The sequence below is a fragment of the Nasonia vitripennis genome, chromosome 1 (assembly GCF_009193385.2).
Source record: "Nasonia vitripennis strain AsymCx chromosome 1, Nvit_psr_1.1, whole genome shotgun sequence".
Lineage (NCBI taxonomy): Eukaryota > Metazoa > Arthropoda > Insecta > Hymenoptera > Pteromalidae > Nasonia > Nasonia vitripennis.
This window is the reverse complement of record NC_045757.1, coordinates 28375842-28403791: the sequence shown is the minus strand read 5'-3', so window position 1 is coordinate 28403791 and position 27950 is coordinate 28375842. Positions and strand designations below refer to the sequence as shown.

At 36.1% G+C, this 27950-nt stretch overlaps 4 protein-coding genes and 3 pseudogenes across 22 annotated transcripts in view; all 7 read left to right on the top strand.

The window, feature by feature from the left end:
- LOC100679567 (muscle M-line assembly protein unc-89) overlaps positions 1-6128 on the top strand; it is a 68153-nt gene extending 62025 nt beyond the window's left edge. For 7 of the 11 annotated variants that reach the window (XM_031933632.2, XM_031933631.2, XM_031933625.2 and 4 more), the window contains 6 exons: positions 364-1074; positions 1325-1525; positions 2114-2614; positions 3620-3726; positions 4052-4232; positions 4521-6128. In XM_031933632.2, coding sequence (XP_031789492.1) covers positions 364-1074; positions 1325-1525; positions 2114-2614; positions 3620-3726; positions 4052-4232; positions 4521-4627 — 1808 coding nt within the window. In that variant the 3' untranslated portion in view covers positions 4628-6128. The remainder of the gene's footprint in view (positions 1-363; positions 1075-1324; positions 1526-2113; positions 2615-3619; positions 3727-4051; positions 4233-4520) is intronic. The other 4 variants (XM_031933633.2, XM_031933629.1, XM_031933628.2 and 1 more) reach the window with 2 other exon arrangements.
- A 2095-nt stretch (positions 6129-8223) lies between these two features.
- Positions 8224-10544, top strand: LOC116738684. Its single transcript, XM_032602080.1, has 3 exons — positions 8224-8272; positions 8852-9011; positions 9189-10544. The coding sequence occupies exons 1-3, from the start codon at positions 8224-8226 to the stop codon at positions 9382-9384; spliced, it is 405 nt and encodes a 134-aa protein (XP_032457971.1). The 3' UTR covers positions 9385-10544.
- Positions 10790-12384, top strand: Or54PSE (odorant receptor 54 pseudogene; annotated as a pseudogene).
- On the top strand, positions 12683-14487 carry Or55PSE (odorant receptor 55 pseudogene; annotated as a pseudogene).
- Or56 (odorant receptor 56) lies at positions 16071-17566 on the top strand. The gene is made up of 6 exons (NM_001190570.1): positions 16071-16355; positions 16430-16833; positions 16893-16992; positions 17066-17167; positions 17267-17425; positions 17501-17566. The coding sequence occupies exons 1-6, from the start codon at positions 16071-16073 to the stop codon at positions 17564-17566; spliced, it is 1116 nt and encodes a 371-aa protein (NP_001177499.1).
- On the top strand, positions 18219-19322 carry Or57PSE (odorant receptor 57 pseudogene; annotated as a pseudogene).
- LOC100118006 (titin) overlaps positions 24350-27950 on the top strand; it is a 100685-nt gene continuing 97084 nt past the window's right edge. For 7 of the 9 annotated variants that reach the window (XM_031933615.2, XM_031933612.2, XM_031933611.1 and 4 more), the window contains exon 1: positions 24385-25179. In XM_031933615.2, the coding sequence (XP_031789475.1) occupies positions 25083-25179 (97 nt within the window). In that variant the 5' untranslated portion in view covers positions 24385-25082. Of the gene's footprint in view, positions 25180-27950 lie in introns of all 9 variants that reach the window. The other 2 variants (XM_031933610.2, XM_031933609.2) reach the window with 1 other exon arrangement.

The window sequence follows — 27950 nt, the reverse complement described above, 5'->3', positions numbered from 1 at the left end:
GATTATCTTTACACAGAAAATTATTTTACAGCTTACGTAAACTAGTGCAATGGGCAAATTCGTTGATTTATCGCTCAAATGCATCCCTTTCCTGCTTCAGTTAGCTTACTTGCTTCTTTTCCTACAGCTTATTACCTTCGCTTGTTCTCCGAGCGTTGCTCAAACAGGCAGATTAACGCACTCTCTTTGCTTGCCCGCTTGCTTGCTTTTCTCTCAGCATTCTATGCAGCGTCTCTATATTTACATCTATCTCTCACTTTTCACGCACATAACGTCTACTTCTTTGAGCTCGCCGAGCCTTTTTTCTACTTCTATCACGCACCACCACCATCACCATCACCATACCCTCTGTTCTCTAAATAGGAAAACCAGCAACGGCGCCTCCTTCGGCATTTGCCGAAACAGCGAAGGAGAGCATTACCAAGAGACAGACCGTCACGGAAGAAAAGCCGCGACCTAAGTCCGTGCTTCTTCCCGGTTCTCCACCGGAAATGGCTTACGCGCCACCTCGTCAGTCATTTTACGAGGGGCATAGCGGTGTGCCATACCATAATGCCGTAGGCACGGAGATGAAAAAAACCGTGCGCATGGACGAGTCCACGGAGAACACGCGGAGGATCATCACGGTCGAGCAGACGAGTCGCGTAATCAAGTTTGGCGAGAACCAGACGAAGCAGCAATCATCTACTAGCCCGATAACCGGTAGCAATCAACAGCCGCAAAGGAAGAGCTCCTTCAACGTGCCGACACCAAAGAAATTCATCCAGGGCCAGTTCCGCGAATCCGACTACGAGAGCGAAGCTGACACGAGTCGAATCAGGGCCAAGTGGGCACCTAGTGAGAGCGAAAGCGAGGAGCCGCGATACAGAAAGGTTCAACCACCTCGGGCCCAGGCCATCAGGTCACCGATCATCACTATGCCTCCCAGCGAGTCTGAGGCCGAAAGCGAGAGAAGATCTAACCGCACGGAGACGACGAGAAGTCGACAGATCATCCAAGATCAGAGCCTGAAACCAGGCTCGCCACCAGAGTTTGCATTTGCACCTGGAAAAGAGTTCAAGACAACCGCGAATCGTAAGGCGAATCAGGCGATTTATTTCTTCTTCTTCTTCCACTCTAACGCGACTTTAACCAACCGTGACTCTATCGCGATTATCGAATCGTCATGCAAGACATTAACAGTTACTCTCTCTCTCTCTCTCTCTCTCTCTCTCTCTCTCTCTCTCTCTCTCTCTATTGCTATAATCGCGGTACGGTTTACGCTTGAAACTTGATAATGCGAAAAAGATGCTGATGTATTTTGGGTCTGATGTACCATTCGCAGACGTGGCCACGAAGCACATAAGCGACATGACAAGCAGCTTCAAATCGAAAACCGAGAAATTCGCAAGTGACATACAGTCCGATTTAAAAAAACGCAGCAAACCGATTTTGAAGCGCTCGACGTCCCAGGAAGCCACCAGTGCGACCGACGGCGGAGATGATCCAAGAACGTATAGGGAAGAATCCAGGGTCGCACAATATGGTAAAACTGTCAAAAACTTACATTTCTGACTCAAGAATAGAGTTAATTGATATTCATTTCAGACGATTTTGTTGAAAGGCTTCGGGGTTAATAAAACTTTTTTTACGATCTTATGGCTACACTAAGTGAGGGTTGGAGGAGTAAAATTTTTGACAATCAATATGGTGGTCGTCGATTACTTGTGCATGAAAAAAGTTACCCTGTGAACCGAACAAATTCTACTCTGAAATAGAATCTGATACTGCAAAAAAGTATTTGCCAATGAATTACGTCAAGTAGTAAAAGTCGCGACGTATCAGACATTCGCCAGCCTAAAAGTTTCGTCACTTCTATTTTCAGAGTATGATTCGTTTATTTGTCTCGGAAACTTTCTTAACATATTTTAAACTCGCCCCCCTATAAATCTCAACCGATTCGCCACTTTCTTCAAAATTTTATCAAAAATTCGAAACAAGACTGAAGTTTCCAAGTTTGATTCGAAACTTCACTCAGCGAATCAATGTGCATCCATGCACTGTCGCTCCAATATCCCCTTTCACAATGAGACAACAAAAATCAAAGAAATCTCGTCTGCGCGTCTAAATGCAGGCACGAAGCACATCGATCCGAACACGGGTCTGATCTACTTCAAGTACGATTTTGGCTACGAGTTTGGTATCGTGCTGCCGGGCGAGGGCAAGCGCACCGTGGCGAGCAGTAACCAGAGCTACAAGGGCCATCGCAATCCCGGCGACATCGAGGTCCCGATCGTCCACGAGTTCACCTCGCGCAAAGAGAACGGCTTCAAGCCTAAGGGACCAGCTCCTGGACCAACGGCTCAAAACTGCCATACCTTCCCTCGCAAGTCGGCTGCCGGCAAGTTCGGCAAGAGCGTCAAATGGGAGCCGACCTCCGAGAGCGAGTTCTCGGAGGCCGAAGACTTCCGTGGCTCGAACAGGATGTCGGTGCCCCCGAGTCTCTTGATACCGAGCTCGCCGTCAACCAGATGGGATCCGACCTCTCCGAGCCCTGTCTCGCTCAGCCCCAGCTTGCCCAGTCTCAGTCCGCGATACGGAGCCGGACCACCCAGCAACGTCGAGTCGACGCCAGGTACCGCTCAACAAACACCGACGACGTTGATGAATACGGATATGTATTGGAGGATTTATTTGTAAAAGACTGTGTATTTAAATAGTATATAGGTTCTAAATTGCCTTACGAAATCAGGCTACCGCTAACAATTTATAGCGATAGATTTCAATAGTCTTCAGGAATCTACATTCCTAAGTGCACAAAGATTTATTTCTATTCAATTTATGTATCATCGTAAATCGTAGGATGTATTTGAGATTTCTGAAGAGGATTAAAATCGAATAGCCACTAAATGTCTAAATAACGCAACTTCACGCAAGTTTATTTATAACATTGAATTTGGGTCATATGTGGCTTAGGCTACTTGATTCTTAAACAAACCCACGAAGTGATATTGTTTTTATTTTAAAGAGGCAGAACTATGTTTCAGTAATATTAATGAATGATATGATATATAATGTTAACATATTTTTTAATTCTCTTATATCGATTACACGCACCTTTTTCATTGTCTCATACGTTTCATCAACGATCATGTGTTTGTTAAGCATCTCCATCTACGAAATGGTCATTTTAGATGGCTGTAAATGTTGTGTACATCCGCCACTTCCGCTTATTGGCACTCCAGCTATATTTTGCACATATGCGTCCACGTTTTTCCCACAAGCTATTTTTGGTTTTCTCCGAAATTCCTTAAGAATTTTACTTGTATCTCTCGCTTACGTTCGTCGATTCATCACTGGTAAAGAAAGGCGAATTTTCACTTAGTAAGTCATTTAAAGAGATCATTTTCATCTTTCATTGCCAGAACAACTGCACGATATACCTGCATATCCAGAGATGATATCCAATTACTTATTCCCTGCCTATAATTATCTTTCAATTTTTGTAAATCTGATTGAAAATATTACCGATGATGTATCAATGTCGATTTGCATATCCTTGTGATTACCAGAAAAAATCTTATTGGTATTTACTTTAATTTGGTGTACAAATAGTGATTGTACTGGATATGCGTTACAGGTTCTCCGTGGTCTGCGACTAATGGCGAACGAATAGTCCCTATTGCATCAGAAGTTGTCAAGCCCTACATCGAAATCCTGCCTAAGAAAGCGCCATTATTTATTACGGTAAGAGCTGCTTTGTTGCTTATCTACTAAAATAAAATAAAGGTATTTGTAGCATACCTGTGCTTAACTTTCTTTAAAAAGACAATAAAGTGTTAAAGAATTATGATTTGTTATATTATTTTTAATACGATTGTTAATAAAATTTGTAATTTTAAAGGCGTATTTATCGTAAATCGATCGAGTTATTTGGATTAACTCTAAAAGCTGTCTATTTTTGAGGAAGACAGCGCGAAAAAGATTTGTTTAGGCTAATTAGTAGATCGCACATTGGAAAAAATTGGCAAATCACACTGCTTAATTAGAACAACTTATTTTATCTTTACAGCCACTGAGAGACATTGCGGTGGTCAGCGGACAAACGGCACGATTCGAGTGCATCGTTCAAGCTGAACCACAGCCAAATATTATATGGTCTAAGGACGGCAGGATCGTCGAGAATTCAGTCAATTCCGATGTTTACTACCGAAACGGCGTTTGCCGTCTCACCTTACCTCGAACTACACCAGGTTGGTACCGACATCTTCTTTACATAATCGTTCTTAATCACACTCTATTTATCAATTACAAAAAGAACGAAAAAATTCTTCGATATTCGCGTTTTCACATTCTGAACTGCTGACATAACTCAATCCTAAGTTAAATTTTAAAATTATCCCAACAATTGATTGATAACTTCAATTAACACCAATCATATTGAGAAACCGAGCTTTTAATTACCAAGTTCAGCGAATTAGGATGAAAATAGAAAATAACGGACAAACGCACTTCATTGACCCGGATTTTCAAATTTTCAGACGACGCTGGCACGTACGTTTGCACGGCGACGAACAGCCTGGGCTCGACCGTGACATCGGCGACCTTGCAGGTTCCAGGTAATAGACGATCGGTATACGGGATATAACTGTAATGCACGCCAAATGTATGAGAGGGTGGAGGTGCAATCTCGCAATTAAGCAAACGCAAATACCAAAGACGCGGTGATGGTGATGATGATGGTGGTGGTGTTTTTTCTGTAGAGTTGGACACTTCGCGGCTGCCGATTCGAGGCGTCGGATTATTGCGCCTCTGATGAATTATTTATTTTTCTCTTTTGTCTTTCTCTTCTCTTTTTTTTTGTAACGATCGAGAGTCGGAAGTTTATCTATATTAAGAAAAGGTCCGATTTGCCTCTTGATCGGGCAGAGCGGTAATCAAAGAGGACACGCAGGCTTTGAGGATTCGCAAACGGATATTAGATAATTAGTCGGAAGAATATATATTTCGTATTAAATCGCATCGCACAGACGCTTATAATATGGACTCGCCAGAGTACAAGTGCCAAGTCAATAATTTCCGCCTAAGCATTTCCACAAACATAATTCAACGTTTTTTTTTCTTCTTTTTCTTCCTCCTTTGCGAAATATAGGCGAGAGGACATAATTGCTTTTTCTAGTCAGAGGCACGCGCTTATATGAGAGATAAATATGTACTACTGTGTATCCCACTCTAACGAGCATCGAGACTTATAATATAATATAAAAGCAATGCTATAAACGCGAAATTAACGAAACCAGCACACGGTGAGATTTTAACGAATGCCTATAATAATTGTAAGTTTTAATGTTATTGTGAAAATAAAATTTTTATTCCAAAAGAATACTCGACAATTTTATGTGCATCCACTTCAATCAGTTACACACAAGCTTTATACTCGCATTCACTTCATCTAGTCATACGTACAAGCCAATTTTGGTCTTATGTATTATCCTTCAGTTTTTAGTCTAACTTTTACCAAAGCTTTAGCAACTCAAGTTTCGCTGGAATACCGATTTCAAAAAATCCTTAAACTTCTCGATCGAGTTTTCGCTCGCTCCAGAGAGCTGATCGCGCGCCCGAGCGACAAACTTTTATTTTCGTTGTACGCCCATGTTATTTCGTTGAGCCACGACGTCGTTTTGAAAACACTCGGTGGCACTCTCTGCTCTCGAGATTTATTATTATAATTTTGTGCATCGAGTCGCGCGCGTTATTTCGTCGGGCGTTTTTTGTCGACTTCGCTGATACGGGGAAGCACGGAGATTTTAGGTCATAGTATCCGGAAGGAATCCATTACCGCGAGCTTGCGAAGAAACTTGGTGCGAGAATTTTTTCGGAGTCAGAGTTAGGATTTCATGTTTTTTTGGAAGCTTACGCTTTACGGGATTCGTATTTGTTTGATGTTGCACGTGAAAATAAAATTATAGGATGTGATTAAACGATGAGTTTGAGGGAGGAGAATTATTTTTAATATAGCGAATGAAGAGAATGCTACTATTATTATGTTGGTTCAATGATCTTGTAATGGTCATTATTACGAATTATAAATGTTTATCAGCGTCAGAAGATTATTACGGCTGTGTAAATAAATGTGTGCTTTCTCTGCAGTACGTGGCATCTTTATTTCTTATCACTTCCTTTCATTGTCCTTAAGTGAACAGAGAACATATATCTATGTATATCTATTGTTTAACTATTTTTTTATTATTAATATATTTTTTCTGGTTATATTATTTTCTTATGTATCATCATCGTGTACAGATTAAATAAAAAAGGGTATAACAATTTACCAGATGCTTTAAAAATTATACTCAAAGGGTATTCAAGGAAATATAACATTCAGTAATAACATTATTCATCATCTATATTTCTAAAAGTTCTATTTCTTATACTACGTTAGAAGTAGCTAATGAATAATTTAGATTAATTGAATAAAGAAAAATACATCAAATATATGCACTTCTAATGTAGAAATTTTCTATTGGTGGTGAAATTTCTTCGTTCAATGTAAAGCAGCATGGCGGTCTTCAGCTATACTTTCTTTCTTCAGGTATATGAATTTCAATTATTATAAGGTAAAGTAAATGTGTAAAGTAATTGTAATGAATTTGAGTTAATCAAGTTTCACTAACTTAGAATTTAAAAATATTGCATGTAATTTCGTTGTATTATGTAAATGAATTCAGCATTAAAAAAAATTAACAACAGGTATTTTCATTTTTAATACTTTTTATAATCTAATAAAAAATTATAACTTTTATGACTTAGCTTTCAGTTCTTCAATAAAGTTTACATGTATAAGTAGGTTAAAAATAATTAAGAAACTATCGTGTAAAATCTTGTGTTATGGTCTATACAAAGCTATTTGAAAAATATAAAAAGGGCAAATAAAAAAATTTATAAACACGAAAAAATTCTATTTCATGCTCGAAAATCTACGTAACTCGCGGGAACGATAGATGACGACAGGCTAGTCAAAAATAGATCGCAATGTAATCTTGGAATATACGAAGAAAAGTATGACTTGGCGACCCAAAAATAAATCGCTAGAATAATGAGCTCTTAGTTTTATTGAAATATTTTTGTATATTTTTATGTGAAAGTTTTCATCCGAGATAAACTTCTTTATTTGATTCTTGAATATTTTAATTTTTTTGCTTTAATAATCATTCAAACAAAAGATTAAAGAAAATACTTTAAAACAACTATCTTTACTTTTACATTTTGGCAAATAGGAATGCAAAAGTATGATTCTGTTATGCATGTTTCCATCGTCTAAATTGTCAAAGTAAATAAATCATGCTGTCCACGACTTAAAACGTCATTTTTTCTAACTTCTAAAATATTTTCATTATGATACCATCATTTGCTTAAAATTAAAAAAAAAAATTACGGTTAATCAAATTTCCAGAGCAATAGTATAGAAGATCAAAGTTCATGCCAAGTATACAATCAAATTACAAATTACAATATCCTGATGAGGAGCTACAAAGTGTCACTTAGTTTGAATTTATCCCTGGAATGAAAAGTAAAACATAAGATTACACGCATCTCCAGGAGGTCAGCAACGAGCAGAGGTCGCCAGAAATAGCTCGGGGAAATTCGCGTAGCTAAGAAATTCGCAAATTCCATCGACAAGAGGCAAGAATTCCGTTTATGCGCGTTTACGCCTGGAAGAGCGCAGGGAGGCATTTGCCGAGCAATATTTGCTTCCGTAATCTGGAACACATTGCATTTAAGAATTTGTTTCTTTAATAAACGGACGCGTTTAGTCTGACGGTAATTTGTTTTTGGACAGTTCCACGCTTTTTATTTGTGTACAAACATGCGCCTTTTGAAAGCATTATCTATGCGGATAATGTGTACTTACTTTACTTTTGAGTTCGTTTAAATTTTATGTTCGAACCTGAGACGATCTAATTTAGTCAGCGAAGCAATAAATATACAGTGATATATTTTCTGAAATTTATTTTTAAAAAACCTACTTCTCGGTTATTTCGTTATAGGATTTAAAAAACAAACTTCAAAAATATAAACTGTTACACGTTTTATAGAAGTTTGTGCAACATTAAGTAACTAGATATAAATCTCTTCTTCTATTTTTATTATTATTATTTTTTAATAACCTTACGGGTTTCCTGCACTTCACAAAAATCTCAAGTCATTAAATACTTTACGTCGTTCAACGAACATCTCGACAAGATGGAGCGGAAATTTTTCTTACCAGTCAGATCGTTATACAGAGTCTTCGGTATTTTTGCTAGCTTATAGCCGACAAATAAAATATCGCAAAATAACGGCAACAGCGACAGGGCTAGCGAGAAAGAGTCGATTCGGCCTACAGCGATTATTTTAAACGCGACCCGAATGCTTCCTGAACCACGTGTCGCCCCTTGGTCGGTGCAAAGTTTCTCTAGTTTGTCTGTAGTTCATGACAAAAGAGCCATACAGCCTTTGGCTTAGGGTCAAGCTTAACTTCGATTCTAATTTATTTTATTACTTATTAAAGCATCGCTTCGTTTATGCGTCCGTGCTTGATAATCTGACCTGATTTGAGCAACTTTGATAGATTAGACGGTTTTCAAAATTTTTGGAGGAACTGAAATCCAACATACATCTTAACATTTAGGTTCTTTATTTTTGAATAAAATATAACTGCTTAGAAATGTTTCCATAGTCTTTTGTACTGGTAGTCCTATGACTTTGATAGTGTTATTTAATTGATTAATTATAGTATTTTTGCTCATCATAAAATGATAAAATAAAAATTTGAAAAATGGCAATTTATTGAATGATACAAAGTTGTTAAGAGTAAGATGTTTAATTTCAGGAGCATTCACGACACTGCAAGAAATACAAAAAAGTGCACGAAGTCAAGAAAAAACCAGGTTCGTTGCACTTAAGGATCTTTTCTTGTCACCTGAAATCCACATCAAAGGCCCCATACTCTTGCCAAGCAGTGACTTAAAAACAGAGTTTTGGAAATTTAGGTACAGTTCATTTAATTTGCAATTTATTATAAAAATTGATAAAATGGCAAGTGTTACATCGAAAAATTTCAAGTCTGTACATTTCTTTCTACTTCTAAAAATCAAAGCTCTTTTTCGCGAAAAAAATGTTACATCTAACTGAAATGGAAAACGTAAGAATCACGTTTGTTTTTGCAGCAACGAAAGTATACATTACGAATCAGGGAATCTCGACGAAGTGGCGCGGCGTCTCGAATTTTCAGATGCTGACACGACTATCGAATCCATCGCTAACTTTGAGGATTCACCGCGTTTTAAATCTAAGCTCAAAGCCGAAAGCTCGATGAAAAAGAAATCCAAACTGCATAGAAATGGTGAGTTTATAGATGCATGACTTCTTTTACTGATTTTTATATTTATTTGTTTACTACTAAACAACATTTTTTAATGCTAGTAACTTTATCAATGAACGGTATTGACAGATGTGTATTAATGATGAATATTTCAAATTTATGGTCGTAAAGAAGTTAATTTACGTTGAATTGATGAAACTATGTCCAAACGTCATCCTAATTTAGACGATTTAAATCATTTTTCTGTAAGTCCTTCAAATTCAACTAATTGTCGACGATTAATAATTTTCGAATGTCCGACCGTTGTGAGTATTTAATGCCATATTTTCGCACACGCCACGTAGTTGGCTATTCATAATGCACCGGCGCAGTCGAAAATGAACTTGATCTGGCGCAAGAACATGTGTTGAAGTCGAGTTCGTCGTCTATAAAGCCGACGCGAATCGAGCGAAAGTATATAGAAGGGAAAACGTTACGCGGTACCCCCGCAGGTGCTTTGGGTCGTTCGTTTGAACGGGTAAGTAAGAGCGTAGACTTTGAAAATTTCGCTCGGAAACCCAAAATAGCGTCTCGTCGCCAACTCGCCCAGAAGCAGCGGCACCTTGAGAACAGATGACTCAGACTTCGCGGCTCGTACGCCAACTCTTGCTTGCGATAGTGGGAGATATTCGAATCTCGAGATTTCGAATCAAGCTCTTTTTCACCGGGGCGTTGGTGAATGAAACTATAGAATAACTCCTGAGCGCTTTTTTACTGTAGGGAGATATTTAAGACTTGGGAGATTCAAAATTGAAGGGTGACTAATTTGTTCCAGCAGTATAGCCAATAGACGAGATGATTTTATTTGTTCGTCTGTGCCGAGTTATTTTTGACGTAAACATTTAGCTTACGATGATTTCGTTTAAATATTCGTTTTGTTGTTCATAACACAAAACGTTGATTATAATATTTGTTGGTTATCATATTTGGTATTCGTTCAATTTATCGAACTAGTTAAGAAGAAATATCAAATGTACTACGGAAATGCATACAATCTTAAATAACACATGTAAAGGAAGTTGAATCAAAATTTAAATATATCTTCTTAGTCAATAATTTAGTATACGATTTGATTCGTTTTTACGTTTAATAACAATATAACTTTTTAAGTGTTTGAGAATCATATATGTAAAAATCATTACAGTATTTTTAGCCAGGTATAATTCAATAATTGTATGAATAAAAGTAACGTTCATAGACATTTGCACGATGAATAATTTTTTCTTTCTTCTGTTTTTGAAAGAGGTCATACTTTAATAATGCAAACATGATCAATCGTTACATAACTGTGGCGTAGAATGTCCTAATGTCATATTACCATAATGAGTATAGCCCGTCCCTCAATAGCATTATAACTACTCCTTGTCATCTTGCTTTATAAATTCTACGGTTATTTTTCATTTGAAAATGAACATTTATATACCGCATAATAAAAGTTTTTGTAGTCTACGTTTCATCGGGACGTGTTTGGGCATTTGGCTAACCGATAATAAAAAATGGACCTGTAAAAACGATTACTTATTTTGGTTCTGTATCCTGAACTATATAGTGTCAATTTTACCATTGTTTTATTCTTTGTATTTGAATCGAAGAAATGTATCAGCAGCTTTATACACGTGGATTGAATTGAGCGGAGTCATAAAAATGATGGCAGTCATTACCATTTATAGCAAATTTCAAAGACATCGACTAAATGCTCGACTAATTGTATGTAAAGCAATGATATCTATCATTATAATATTAAACGTGATTTATTATAGTGCATAGTTAAAAATCAACTCCTCACTCAATGTTTACAGGCTTTGTTTGTTCCAACGGAGCAACTTTTAGCTATTGACAAAGTAAAAATTGTCAAAAAATATGCCAATACTTATACACTAATGTTCTTAGCAGTACTTTTGCTGTATATGATCACCATGTCAATTTATTTAGCTATTGAACAAACCTCAAATTGGATACGAATACGTGATTATGACAGCTGTTTATCCATTCAGATTTTACTGTTACGCGGTTAAAGTACTTACTTGCGCAAATTGAGCCTTTGTGCAGATGCATTCGGTGATTCTTCCAACTTTTGATGGAATATCGATATTATTAATATTTATGTGTACGTATCGAATCAAAGTATTGGATCATGATTTTAAAAATGCATAGAATTTCATCGAGTTAAGAAAATGCATACAAGAGCACGAGAATATTTTAGGATAAATTTGAAAATATTATTAATCGATATACTAAAATGCTCTTGATCTCTTGAATGAGGATTCGTACCTGTTGTAGTATGGTAAAAGAAATTAATCTCATAATTCGCTTTATGATATTCAAAACTGTCATAACATTTATGTCAAACGTTATTGCATGTGATCTACATATATTAAACGTTAGTTATAAAATTTCAGACATTATCACTTAAATTTTCGTATTATAATTAAGAGATAAAAAATATGATGGTAACGATTCAAAAAATCATTAATTAATTTTTAAGAATGTGCCTGTAACGCAAAGTACTTTTCAAGTCAGTACTATATTTTTGGTTTGTACTGAAATAATTCTTTGTGCTGAATGTGCAGATAACATGACAACTGCAGTAAGATGGAACGTATTTCTTACTTAGATATACCCTTTGGCTTTTGACAAGGATTTAATTTCGTGAAACTTTTCTTTTCTATCTTCAATATTAGGGTGAAGACATGGAATTCACGATATACTCCACTCCTTGGTATGAAGAAGAACCTAAAATAATGATAATCAAGAGCATTATTTTAAGTAAGTGCCAAAAAGCCCCTGTGATATCAATAAATGGAGTTATGTCAACCCTTGATAGAAAGTACCTAGCCACCGTAAGTCAACCTTATCACTTTAACATTAAATTTATATTTTTTTATAGCAAAAATCATATTCTAATAATTAGGATATTTTAATCGATATTTCAGATAATGTATGCAACAGTTTCATATATAACGACATTGAGAGCAGTTATCGAGAATGATAAAATATTATAATTAAAATAATAATCATCGCATACATCAAATAAATAAAGCAACAATACGATCTAGTGAAGTAATTGCGTATTCTCTTATGTTTGAATTGCATAGAACAACCTAATTTTTCTACACATAATATTTTCATTGTTATAATGTGTATTGAATCAATAAGTTTGTAGAGCATCAATAGCTGGTAAGGAAGTCATTAGTAAAAATAGATACTATGCCTTGACTTTGTCGAACATCATTAACATTGTGTAATATACCTCATTAGATTCTATACAAGCTTTAAGAACTATACGTTTACTATAACGAAATGAGAATTTACATATCGCCAAAAAAAAGTTTCCGAGTTCTACGTTTTGTGGGTATTATTTTGCGCGTTTGGCCTGTCAATGATACAAAATGGAACTATAGAACTGACATCTTTTTTTGGTTTTGCATAATAAACTGTGCATTGCTGTGGGTACCTTTGTGTAATGCTTTGTACTTGAATCACAAGAACGCGCATGGTAACAGCTGCTATTTCATGGATTGAAGTAAGCTGGTTTGCAGAAATAATATTTGTACTCACTTACAGTAAATATAAAAAGCGACAATTATATGTATGTAAAGTGATCAAAGTTAAGTACGTAAACAAAGAACACTCAACGTTTCATTGTCTGTTTTTTTATCCTTTTCATAGGTACTGTTATCGCAGGTGGAAAGATGTGTGTATTTGAAAAAAACAAATATTATAAAACAATATGCTACTATTTATGCTATGATTTTCTTCTCAGTTATGCTATTTTATCTACTGGCATTTTTCGTGTACATGTCTATCGAAAGACCAAACACTGGATACAACACTTTGATAACCACGGCTGTATATCCTTTTGATATTAATTCATATATGTAGCTAAAGCGATACTTTACTGTAATCAGATTTTTCTTCTGACGTATGCAGCCATTGCTCCAACTTTCGATGGGATCTCTGTGTTATTGTTGTTTGTGTGTACACATCGAATAAAAATTTTAGATCACAATTTCAGACTTGCGAAAACTTTGTCAGACCTGGCACAATGTATTCGCGAACACGATGATATTTTATAGTGAGTACTAAGTTATCCGTTAACTGAACATATATCATTGCTTCCCTTCTAAATTTTTAATTAATTATTAACAGTTTTAATTATTAATTAATTTTGCTACAGCACAATCAAAGAAACCAATAGCATAGTGCGTATTGTAGTCTTTAAAACCGTATGTTCCTTTATGTCAAATGTTATACCGGCTGGTCTGCAAATTTTGAACGTAAGCCATACAACTTATTGTAAACCATATCATTCAACATATTTACAGTAATAAATAAATCTTACAGAGTGTAGGGTTATCACAAAGTATCTTGCATATTTGTACTATACTCCTGGTTTACACAAGAATTGTCTTGTGTTCTGAAAGTGCCGGTAACATGACTAATGCGGTAAGAGAAATTTAAAATTAATATGTGGTGGATACAAAGTCTGGTACGGAACATTTTTTGGTTTAATGTGTACACAAAGAAAAACTTTTCCCTTGCACAAGACAGTGAGAAATCGAGTTTTAGAAACAGCAATAACAAAAGTAGTGCTGCAAAATTATTTATTTTTATTTCTGATACTCGTAAATAAGTAAAACAAAAATAGTAATTATTGCAATTTTTTCTTTGATGAATCTTCATAATTCCAAATGCACTTAAAATGAACGAATCGTAACACTATTTACGTTGATTAGTAAGCATAAAAAAAAGAACCGTGTTAATGCACTTTTTTGTATAATATTACTAAATCCTTTTCTGCAGGCGAAAGATTTGGTATTCACAATTTATTCAAGTTTGTGGTACAATGAAGAGCCAAAAATCGTATTAACAAAAACGTTTATTCTTCAAAAATGTCAAAATGTCCCTACGATACATATAAATGGTTTAATGTCAGGTCTTGGTAGAAAATACTTATTGACGGTAGATATTATCATTGTTCATTTACAATACTTATGCCAAAAATTAAAATATTAACGTGATAAAAAAAATTATTTTAGATAGTATATTCCACTTTTTCCTACTTAACAACATTGCGAGCAGTTACAAGTAATGAAAGGCAGTGAGTTTAATTACATACCGTGAACATAAATTGAAAATTAAAGATTAATTTTATGTAATATAGACATAAAAAAATATACATTTGATTTTATAACTGGAAATCAAACATGAATTTTTAGAGGTTTTTTTAAAAGTAACCTCTGTATTTTACAACTATGCGCAAAACTATTCGTTTAATAAATTGCGTTTCTTAATTAATTGACTTCTAACGTTTTTTCTATCACCTTGAGTATACTTGCTAGAGAATATTCTGCGGCAGCGAAATTCAAACTTTTGTAAATACACGCTATAAGAATGTTTGCAAGAGTGTTTTATTATAATTCTAATCCTAAATTTAAATAATTGAATCCTGTGGTTGTTCTAATGTACAAAGTATAATATTTCTGACATCAATTTTTTCAGAATTATTATACAAATCACGATAATTCAATAATAGAAAAAGTCGTTCTGAAGAATGAAGAGACTAAAGCATGGAACGTAAAAACTACTCTATGTAAAAGTGCATCGGTCATGGCTTGTGTTTGGGTGTACAGAGTCATTGTGCTATCATTACACTATTGAGAGTTGCAATGCGATGCTAGCGGCAGCTTCGGGAATTAAAAAACATGGCGTCGAGAAAGTCTCTGTTGACATTGGTGGTATATGGGAGTTCAGTATTTTCAGTCAATTTTTAAATAACAATTATTATAAATTGTACGTGAACTCATTAAATCAACTTCTAGAGTTGACTATTATCTAGGGCGAAATGTATTTTTGTACTGAATACAGAAAACTTACTAAAAAAAGAATCTACTGCACTAATTCGTTCCTCAAGGACTGTAATTTCAAAATGCAAAAACTCTGTTTTTAAGTTTTTACTCAGTACTCAGCAAAGGAACGATATCTACTACAAATTACTTTAAAAAATTTATTTTGTATATCTGAGCAAGAGTACGAACAGTCCTTTTCTCAATTACTACTTCTACGTCATTTTTATCGTTTTCATTTTAGTAACAATATCCCTGTGACTAGATAAGGCTTAGATTTCGAAGAACTTGTTTGTAAAACTAATGAATACAGCTAAATTTTTTCTGGAGCTTTTACGGAGCACCACACATGTTAATCATGCCAGAATTTATAACGTTCTGGCCTTCTATCATGTTTTTTGATAACGGTGTAGCCTCACTCTATTGACACGGAGTGTGTAAGGACACTGACAAGATTTTTTATCGTGTAAAAGTTTATATTTTTACATTTTTTAATGAAGCTCCATAAGAGCCCTGTGTATTTCGGAGACTTTCTGGCTGCCATCTTTGTTAACCTTCAAGCGCGCGAACTGAGCGCGCGAATCAAGTTTAAACTCCCAATGTTTCTAATCAATAACTTTGCAAACATCTAATCGAATAGTATATTATAATAAATGCATTATACGGATGGCATAGAAGTAATTAGTGACGATAGATACCGTGTAACCCATAGCTCCTCCAAAATCAATGAATTAGTAATTTATTATGCTGCGATAATGACTCTACAGAGTATCATTGCAATGCGCGCAATACCTATTTACGTTCTGTTCAACTAGTAAGGGCTATTTCTTCGGTATAACGAAATGAGTGTTTACATATCACCGAATAGAAGTTTCCGGGTTTTGCGCTTTCTTGGTACTCATTTGCGCATTTGGCCCGATGATAATAAAAAGTGGAACTTTAAAACAGATGTTTTCTTTTGGTTTTGTGTAATTAATTATGTATTGTTATTGCTGCCGTTGTTCAATGCTTTGTACTTAAATCGAAAGAACGTCGTAGCAGCATCTAATACATGGATCGAAGTAAGCGGTTATGCGGAAGTGTTAGCTGCATTTATTTATAGTAAATATAAAAGAGTTCAGTTATACGTATGTAAAGTTATCAACTAAATAATATGAATAATGCGTTATTCTTTACTTTTTCTGATTATTTTCTTTTGCAGGTGCTATTGTGTGAAGCAGAAAAATACTTGCTTTTCAAAAAAGTAACAATAATAAAGAAGTATGCAAATACTTATGCTAAAATTTTTTTATTAGTTATCGTATTTTATCTATTTACTGTTTTTGTGTATTGGTCAATCGAAAAACCAATCACTGGATACGAACATTTAATAACCACCGCTGTCTATCCTTTTAATATTAGGTCTCATCCAATTAAAGGACTGATTTACTGTAATCAAACCTTTAATTTAGTGTACTCATCCATTCTTCCAGTTTTCGATGGAATTTCCGTTTTATTAATATTCAACTGTACCCATCGACTAAAAATTTTGGAACACAAATTCAAACTTGCAAAAACTTCATCAGATCTATCAGAATGTGTACGTGAGCACGATGATGTTTCACGGTAAGTCAAGAGATTATCCAATAATTACACAGTAATAATTGTTATCAATTTTTGCATAGAACAATAAAAGAAACGAATAGCATAGTACGCTTTTTAGTATTCAAAACCGTATGTTCCTTTACGTCGAATGTTATACCAGGTGGCCTGCAAATTTTGAATGTAAGCTAGAAAATCTATACTAATCCTTTAAACTTTGCATATACATATACACAATAATGAATACAATATTTAGAATGTAGCGTTATCACAGAGTATCTGCCAAGTTTGTATCATACTACTTGTTTACTCAAGAATTGTTTTATGTGCTGAATGTGCAGGTAACATGACTGACGCGGTAAGATAAATTTGACGTAAATACTGTATTCCAGTATGTAGATGTAGTAGATATCGAGTCAAATATAATTTCCTTTGCCATAAACTTTTATCTTTTCAGGGGGAAGATTTATTATTCACTGTCTATTCAACTTTATGGTACAATGAGGAGCCTAAAATAGTATCGATGAAAATTTTCATTATTCAGAAGTGTCAAAATATTCCTGCGATACATATAAAAGGTATAATGTCAGGTCTTGGTAGAAAATACTTATTGACGGTATATATTATCATTGTTTTAAAAGAATTTTGCTTAATATCTTAACACAGTTTTATAACAAATAAAATTTTTTAGATAATGTATTCCACTTTTTCCTATTTAACAACATTGCGAACAGTTACGAGTGATGAAAAGTCGTAAGTTGCATTTTCATACCAAGGATATAAAATTGAAAATGAAAATCAATTTATGGATTTTCGTCATGTTTGCTTTAACCTACGGCTATGTGTATAGTAATTTTTCAAATAAATAATGCATCTTATAATTAATTAATTTTAGATATTTTGCTACCTCAAGAACTAGTACCTAAAAAAATGATACTGGTCAAATTTTCGTTTTTGTAAAAGTTTGATAGAAGCAAGTTTGAAAGGTTGTTAACACTCTAACACTTAAAATAGAATTCTCTCTACGATAAAAAGTATGAAAGACAGAGTTAAATCTGATAAAATGAAACTTGAGCTGTGAGATTAATTTATCTTCGCTTCTATTTTATACTACTCAACGTTCAAATCGAAATTAATAGTCACTTTCTTTCTTTCAAAAGTAGATCAAAAGTATCATAATATGTACCTAATCAATAAGTTAAAAAACATCGAGTCCGTCGTAAGAATCAACATATGACATATGAGTATTTAGAAATGGCATATATCGCGTAATAATTTGCTTACTCAACATCATTAAATTAGTAATTTATCACCATGCGATCGCGAATCTAATTAGCATTATTTTGCTGTGTGCAATACCTCATTACGATCAGTATAACTTACAAGAGCTATTACTTCAGTATAACGAAATGAGTGTTTACATATCACCACATAGAAGTTTCCGAGTTTTGCGCTTTCTTGGTACTCATTTGCGCATTTGGCCCGATGATAATAAAAAGTGGAACTTTAAAACAGATGTTTTCTTTTGCCTGATAAATTATGTATTGTTATTACTGCCTTTGTGCAATGCTTTGTACTTAAATCGTAAGAACGTCATAGCAGCATCCAATACATGGATCGAGTTGAGCGGGTATGCAGAAGTGTTAGCTGCATTTATTTATATTAAATATAAAAGAAACCAGTTATACGCACGTAAAACAAATATAGTACATTATTGTATACCAAGGTCGTAAAGTGGGTACTTTTAGACCAAGTGTGAAGTTTGCAGTACATGTCGTAAACGAGTACTGCAAACCATACGAGGAAGTAAATCTCACTTAGTCATTGGTGCACACCATAGTTATTGTGACGCATGTATAGAATTTTGTATTTCACAAGTAAAACGGAAAATGTTCAAAATATGACATAAATATCAGCAAGCAGAAACATTTTTTTTTACTAGTTCTTACTGTTATTTCACTGCTGATACTTTACAGTGCATATGAAAAACGTGGGAAAATCATGCATGCCTTACAAACATTTATTACATAAATAATGTTGTTTGTTTCATTTTCTGGTAATTTTGTATAGGCGTTATTATCCCAGGTAGCAAAATACTTCCTTTTAAAAAAGTCAATGATAATAAAGGAATACGCAAATACCTATGCTAAAATTTTTTTATTAGTTATTCTCTTCTATCTATTTGCTGTTTTGGTGTATTCCTCAGTAGAAAAACCAATCACTGTATCACCAATATACTATTTTCTGAAAACTTTTGTCTTGTCAGGGAGAACATTTAGTAATTACAATTTATTTGACGAACCAAAAATAGTATCAATGAAAATTTTCATTATTCAAAAGTGTCAAAATATTCCTGCAATACATATAACTGGTGTTATGTCTGGCCTCGGTAGAAAATACTTGTTGTTGGTAAATATTATCAATGTTTCAAAATAATTTTTTTTTAGATAATGTACTCTACTTTTTCCTATTTAACGACATTGCGAACAATAACACGAAATGAAGCGCAGTGATTTATCGTGAAGAAAATTGCATTATAAAGTTCATCAGGAGATTTTAAATAGTTTTTTCTTTTATCAAATTCCTGGCTTCACTTAGATGCTACGGGTAAACTTCAGACTCGTTTGTACAATCATAATTATTTCTCAAGAATTTAGTACTATCAAAATAAAAGCAAAAGTCGAAATATTTGAACACCTGCGCACCGGTTACAACCAGTAACGAATTAATCTCATATGAGTTTTTATAAAATTGAAAGTGGGGTAATGACACGCTTGCACGTAATTTAAACAGTATAACTAGCAGCATTAGGTTATTGGATTATAATTATGATCTTAACTTTGTCAGTATAGCAGGATCCTGGTGATTATTGTAACGCATCATCATTGTGTCCAATGCCTTTTAACTTGTCAATAGTCGTTCTTCCTAACTTTCTACAAGAGTTAAAACGTACTTAGGTCACAAGTAATGCACTATTTTAAAACGCAGAATTTACCGCGTATTCAAGCCTATGGTACGAGGAAATGCCTTGAGTAGCATCGATTAAGTGTATGATAAAAAATTACCAGCAATTTCTCTCTCGGGCGTGATATCAACCCTGGATAGAAAATATCTAGCAGTGGTAAGTGATTTCAGAATTAATGTTTTCTAACAAACAGATTTATAAAGATCATGACTTCTCCATTCACAACTTTCTAGCTCATGTACGCTACGATGTCCTATTTAATAACTTTGCAGACTGTAACCAGCAAAAGTAGAGGATAAAATAACGGAATAATTTATGAACCAAAATTTTAAATCATTTTTCAGTCAGTTTTACACTCCATTAACAGCGAGGACTATGTATGAAGAGAAAGTACACATTATTGTCAAACGTTAACATCTTGTATACTCAATAAAATATTTTAAAAAATTAAGAGTTCTATTTTTAACTAGCATAAAAAATGCCCATTAAACTCCAAATTTATAAATAAAAAATACGTCATCCATCCACTACATCAGACAACCCGAAATCCCGTCCATTAAACCTGCAGCTCGTCGACTCACATCGTGCGCGAGTCTGCAGTAGTGGCAATGTCACGACGAGGCGCTTGTGCAAGCAAAAGGGGCCGATTGCGAAAGCGACTGCGTCGACGTAATGCGAAACCGAGCGCATTGTACGCGATCTGAATTACACGGGGCGGCGCTGGATTTATCTCTCGACTTCCGGACCGACTGTGCAGCAGAAGACGAGGCTATGCAACCACAGCGCGTCTTGCTCCGTTTCGTTGCAGCGGCCTGGACTCTTTCATAATTGTCATCGTAACCTTTGCGGTTACGCTGATTAATTAGCAGCTCGTCAACTCGGATTTTATTTTATGCAGAAACGAGATAAGCTTGTCGGCAGATTGGATTACGGGGTGACTGCACTTGTACTTGTATGTTTTTGTGTAGATTTAGCGGAGACACGTTGGATTGTGTATTTGTGATGCTATTCATAGCATTTGAAAGCGTTAGGTTGGCGGTTCTTGAAACAAATACTGCTTTTGTTAACTTTTAATTAAGTTGAAACCAGTTAAAAGTCTGTAAGGGTGTTGACTATTTATAAAATCATAGGATAACCACAGCGAAGAGATAGCAGCGCTAACAATCGTCTGGCTGCGTTATTAAAGTGGAGTTTTAAATTAATACGTTGCTTTGCTACCAGACGTAGCGTGAAAGATTATGTGTACATTATTCGAACGTTATACGAGAGTTTTATGTCATAATTTTATGCAATATAATTTTATATAAAAAAACACGTAAATGGTACTTTGTTTAAATTTGTTTATCCGCTATATTTTTAGTTGCGTTATAAGCAAAAATATATTATTAGCCTGAAAGATGAATCATAACATCTTTCTAGGCTAAAGCTAGCATGAGTTATTTACAAAAACCTTCAAATTTTGTGTAACCACTTACTTTTATTTTGAATCCAAAACATTTTTCACAAGATCGCATCACCGCTAATTGTATACCCAAATTACTCGATCAAACTTGCAATTTCAAGAAAAAATCCAAATCCAGTCATGCACGTTCCCGAGTCGATTGGCATACCCGCACAGCAGAGAGAAAAGCGAAGAAGCTATTCGTTCTCTTTCATTCCTTTGCGCACGCGCAACTTACCGCGATGATGAGATCGAAAACGGTTAAACGCACACCTGTCTACGGTAAACAAGCTCCTCCACAATTATACGCGATAATTATGCGTTAATAAGCTAAAGCCCGAAGAGGCATCTCCGCAAATCGTATACACTTATAATATACGGATATGCCGCTACGGTAAAGTCCGAAGAAAGAGAAACGATGAGCGGAAGTGAAGAGGCGCGAGCCGAGATATTGTCTATAGTTATATGGGCTAGCTTACTTACACCTGGTTAATTAATTACAAAAGTTATGATTTCGGGATTGTTAAATCTTCGGGGACGCAAGTACCGTTAAACTAGCCAGTTTTGAGGCACCGCGGGCAATTCTTTTTCTTCAATTAGAGCGAAATGCTGTATGGGCAGTGGTCACGGGGTGTGAGTTCCGTGATATAAGGAAAATTAGGTTCTGAATATTAAATTTATTGAGTAAAGAGAACAAAGTGAGAAGACTGATCGTTTTACCGAGGTATTCGGTAGAGACAATGTTTGCAAAATTAATTTTAATAGCTTGATTTGAATAGCTGGACCTTCTTCTAAGAAAATAGTCTATGCTTGTTACAGTCATGCATTGTCATTAAGGTTTTCTTTGTTGTTTGCTGAAGGTACTAGGTCGTATAATTATTCATTCTGTTATTCTATTTTTATTGGTCACTTTGTCTATTGATTTTAATTTATGCATGATTCACTGATATTTCATTCATCGATACGCGTGAGTAATGATTATCTGATTATCGCTTAAAAATTATTCAGAAAATCTTACTAATGCAGATATGATCTACGAAAACTTATTTTCAAATCAGAAAATTCCTGTACATGCACTCACGTCTTCTTCGATTCATCTCTCATCTCACGGCAAAAGAATATTTTCAAACAATCGCATACAGTCCCATTACAGCAGGCACAACTCTCCAAACCTCAGCCGCAGATCTTACACAACAGTACATACCAACCAACAAATCATCCTCATTATCAAAAACCATTGTCGACCCCACTTACTCTCTCCCTCTCAGAACTCAATGTCACAGAGCGCAAATTTCACGATCTCGCCATATGTAATACCGCCTATACCGAGAAAGAAAGGCCGTACATAAAGCGAAATGAAAATAAAGCAGAGCGAGTCACACACAAAGCGTAGGCGGGCTCGAAAGAAAAAGTTTCGCGGGCGCGCGCGCGTTCGCTATATAATGCATGCGACTTAACGGTTTCGCGCTGGGCTGCACCTTTCAGCAGTGCAAATTTTTTTTATACGCGAGAACCGCGTGGATGGAGTTTCCTGCTTTGCGTTTCTAGTCTTATTCGCAGAGACTTGATGCTTTGATTTGATACTGCGGTGTCTAGGTGGGATTCGTTAGTGATTAATTGTGGATTAGCGTTGAATTGTGGATTGAGCTATTTGCTTTTATAATATCGTTTAGATTATAATATGTTTAATTTATAATAAGAAATATACGTTTAGTAGATGCATAAACGTAAAAATTCTAATTCTATATAATGACTTTGCAGTTTGGTTTTGAATATTTCGACATCTACATTGCTTTATAGCAAAGAACTGGTGGAAATAAAAACATAAATATTTATTGGCATATAGAAACTTGGCTCAAAATCGTAATATCCCGTTAGAGAACTGAATCAGTAGCTGTCTCACCGGGTATTGCTAAAGCCAAATTCAATAAACTTGACGTGCGAATAAAAACTGATGCCAACAGAATACAGACACGTCACGTCTTAAACATTTCAAATATAGTGTAATCCTGAAGAATAAAGAATATAAATTCGAAAGGGATTTTGGCTTGAACTTTGCGCTTTGCGAAAATCTGCGAAATTGCAGTTGGCGCGCCGTAAACTGCGGTTACGAAATCCTATCTTATATTGTAACAATTTCCTGTGCTTTGAAGTTATAAATTGTGTATTTTGCTTATGCGCCTGTTTCATATTTGATATTTTGTATGAACTATTATTACGTGTGCACAAAATATGAGATCAATGTGCAACCGTATTCGTAAAGAAATTCAGATTATGCATGATATAAAATTGAAAAAGACCAATCAACAAGTTTTCTATTATTTTGTGTAATAACACAATAATTAATATATTCCAGCTCGAAATAATCAAATCAAAGGAAACGTCCTCAGTGTCGTTTTAACGGCAAGTGCCGCTTTCCCGAAGAGAAAACACTTTAAAATAAGAATCTAAATCCACCTTTCAAGAAATTAGGGGGGCATGAAGATTATTTTTGAATGCTTCATAGAGCCAAATAGTGATTCAGTTTACAATTTTAATAATAGGGGATAGCGCATCTGCAGCTGGAGTATCAGAATCTAAATTTTAACCATTTCTACAAATCTGATACTCGACTCATTCATTTTTAATAGTCATAGGATAAAAATACTTGTACTTTAACACGAATATTTTTAAGCTTATGCACACAACAACTAATATTATAGTGTATAAATTTACCCTCAAATTTTCGACGCAAAATCCCTTAAAATTGTTATGAAAAATTTCGGATCCAATTAAGAAAATTAAAAAAAATCATAGACAAATAACCAACCATTAAACAGCAAACAACATCCGAAGCTCGGTAACGCATCTCAAAGCTACGAAGCTCGAGATTTCTCGTTTCTCTAACGCCTCAATAGCCAGCTATCCCTCTAGTCGCGCGAGAGATATTTTGGTCGTCTCTTCTCCTCCTCTCTCTCTCTCTCTCTCTCTCTCTCTCTCTCTCTCTCTCTCTCTCTCTCTCTCTCTCTCTCTCTCTCTCTCTCTCTTCCCTGCGTCGCGGTGTTAGACGTCGTCCCCACCACCTCTGTCTCTCTCGTTCTCTCTCCCACTCGATCTCAACTACTCACTCCTTCTCTCTCGGACCCGACGGCGCGAGAGCCTCCCGAGATATCTCGCTACCGGCTCTCTCATAATTCGCATTCGACCGACGTCTTGGTGTGCGGACAGAGAGAAAGAGAAGTCTCGGGGAGAACACGCGCGTTTTTTGGGTATGATGACTTGACTTCTGCCGACTGACGAGAGGCCGCCCGCCGCAGGCACTCGCGAAGCGCATACTTCATTACGCTTCTTTTATTATTATTACTACGAGAGAGAAAAAGGATTGTGCTTTTATTTCGACAAATCGTAATCGAAAGGACGATTACCACGAAAAGCAACGAGGAAGCAGCAGGAAGTGTTCCGTTCAAGTTTCTTCGCTCCTTCCGGCTTGACGAATCGAGAGGCGGCTTAAGCCCTCGATAAAGATAAGGGAGTGAAAGTTACAAAAAAGAAGAAGAGGAGGATATTATCCACCAAAAGAATCGACGAGCAGCCACCAACACAACGCGCTAGAAGAATAAGAAGAGAAGGATTGAGGAAGGAGAAAATGTGTCTGAAGATTTTTAGTGCTTGTGCGTGCTCGACGAAGTCTCGCTGAATTTTTCACTGTTTTGTTGAATCTATCATTAACACCGAGAAGGAGGATTGTATTTCACACGCATCTCACGTACATACACACCCTCACGAACCCACATAACACGAAGTTACGAATCGTCATATCATTTTTTCGTTACTGAATCGTTTCGATCAGGGAAGTCAAGCTGGAAAGCTTGAGTAAAACGCGGCACGATGAGGCGCCAGCAATCATGGGACATGCAGAAGCAGCAATACTCGCAGGAGAGGACCGAGACTCAGGTTACGAGGCAGCAGATTACCCAGCAGAGAGGTCAGTCTACGAACTGCCCAACTTTTTTGTTTGTCTTTGATTTTATTTTCTCTTTTCTATTCGAAAAACTGAACGTAACTATTCGAGGCTATTTTCGGCACAGTGATTCAGTCGCGAAAGCTTCTCGTTATTGAAAAGATCTTGCGTGTATATGCGTGGATTACGTATTGCGTTACGCCGATCGGTAGTTCACCTCGGATAAAAATATCGTTTATTGAAATCCGACAAACAACTAAATTTCAGCTATTCTTGCGCGAAAAAATTATGCGACTGGGAAGCTAGAATGGTGCGTTCTATTCTTAACCCAGTCCCAGAAATAACACTTTTACATGAAAAAAATAACAATTAATCGCATAGCGAAAATTTCGATGTAACTCAATATCTTGGACTTCTAAATTATCACACACACACGCAGGCCCGGTTATTTATAATGTTCATACGCTCCTATTAATATCCCTCCGAAATATAGTCCGACTCATTCAGCGAAAAACCATTGAGTGCTCCGATTCACCTTCCCACACGACAGCGCACACCATCATTTAAAAAAAAAATTTGAAAACTATACGTATAATACCGATCTCGCAGCAATGCGAATCCAAAATGCCCGCAGCCGATCCATAAATCACGCGTGCGGAGTCGCCGAAAAGAAAGCAGCGCGCAGTCGCGAGAAAGATACAAAAATACCGAGTAACACGGAGCGCGGTACATATAAAGTCGCGCTCGCGCGCGTGGTTGCATCTCCCTCGCGTGCATGCGCTCAGCCCAGCGTATGGAAGAACTGTTAGCTCGTTACGCTATACTCCTCGTTTCTTTTAAATCTGCCGCTGTCTGACCTCGTGACGCCGATCCGGGGATCGGTATACACGCACGTATACACGCATACATGCGCGAGAGTGTGAGGGGCTATTGTTTTTGGACGGCGGGCTCAATGGACAGGACTTTTGAGCGCCAGATGCAGTTAGCTGCGTGTATATTGTTGGAGTTTCGACGCCGATCCGTATTCACAAACAAGTATGAAAATCGGTTACCAATCGCAGCGAAGTAAATCGCTTTCATGTCCCCCAAAAGCTCAAGAGTCACGTACGCGAAAAAGAAAAAGTAAATCCCAGCAGCGTAACGCCTTAAAAAGATTCGATTTCTGTATGACGATCGGCCCTTAAAAATCCGTGCCGACTCGCCGCACCGACTGCGGCGGTAAAAATCGTGACTTTTTCCTCACCCAAGCTTGCGCGCGCGCGGGCTTGCGGAGAGTTCTTCCACGTCGGTATTCTATTTTCGAGTGAGCTCTCGTCGGTGCCGGGCTAAATTTAGGGCCTCGCTCGTGCGCGCTCCAAAATTCCTCGCACCTCGCTCCGTCTCGCTCTTATATACTTCGTTCTTTCTCTCTCTCTCGAATACAAATACAAGCGTACACAGTCACGCATACATACACACACACACGCCTCGTAGTTGGAGCCAACGGAGTTATTGCGCGGAGAGATAGGCGCTGTAACAGCTGCTGTACTGTCAGATCGCGTGGGTATAGTGCGTAATCGCGAGAGATTACGATTTTTATGAAAATGATGTGATTTATCGGACTTTTTGTTGAGGGTGAAAGTTTTCTTTTTTTTTTCTTTTTGGATTGGGTTGACTAGCTTTTGGGAGTAGGTTTCTATTTTCAAGGATCTAAATTCATAGATTATTCAAAAATACTTCCGGCTAAGTGCATCAGGGCGACGAATTATTTCGAATCACGTCTAAAATTGTGATCATTTTGTTAAATTTAGAAAAACCATGTAGAAATTGTTAGTACAACTTTTGCGACACAACTTTGTTACACTTGTTTTTGGACAGAGAGCCAAGTAAAAACATTGTTCTACACTTACGTCTTGATACGTGTCAAACATAAATTTGATTCTTCAAAATAAAGAATAATGAAAATAAAGTTAATTTATTATCGCGTATATTTCGAGCTGTCTGCTGGTATGAATATTATATTTTAGTTCATGACATTTTTAGGCACTGACTCAAAATAATACTTTCCTGTGCTACTTGGACCAATTTTTAATTTTTAATATTATTCTACGGCCCATAATACGATAGCTTTTGTAATTTTATACTATATTGTGAAACTAAAGAGCCGAAAAATATATGAAAAAACGTAACTGTCTCCGGCAATTCAAGTTATGATCCAATTTCGTTTTATAGTGTTGTCGAATTACACGATCACTTGCATTTTGTTACGTTTACTCTTCACGATAAGATCGAAGAAAAATATATGAATTTTGAGGTGTTGCGCGAATACAGAGACGCATTCTTTTTGCGGCACCATTACAGAGTTGGATATGCTCCAAGGCGCAAGAAAGAAACATGTATGTATATGCGAATCCCGTTTGTTACCGTCTTGTTTACGAGTTTTGCCGGTTTTCTTGCGATCATAAATACGAGAAAGATGTTATTTCAATTTTAACTCTAGGAAAAAGTTAAGTCAGTAACGCGTAACACGCTGCAATATTACGACTTAGATCCAAAAATTTTTTTTTTCGTGAAAATTGGAGCACCTGAAAAGCTTTTCTATCCGGAGCATACGTTTTAAAATTTAGACTCGTTTGCCGTTGACGCGTTTGTTCACTTCATTCGCGAGAGAAAAACTCGACAGGTGAAGCTTTAAGAGCGTCTTCGTCACCCGTGGAAGAGAGAGAGAGAAAAAAAGATCATCATCCCCCGAAAGAATCCGGCCAGTCCTGCCAACTGCGCTTTCGCCGCGATCACTCGAAAATTTCATGATTGCG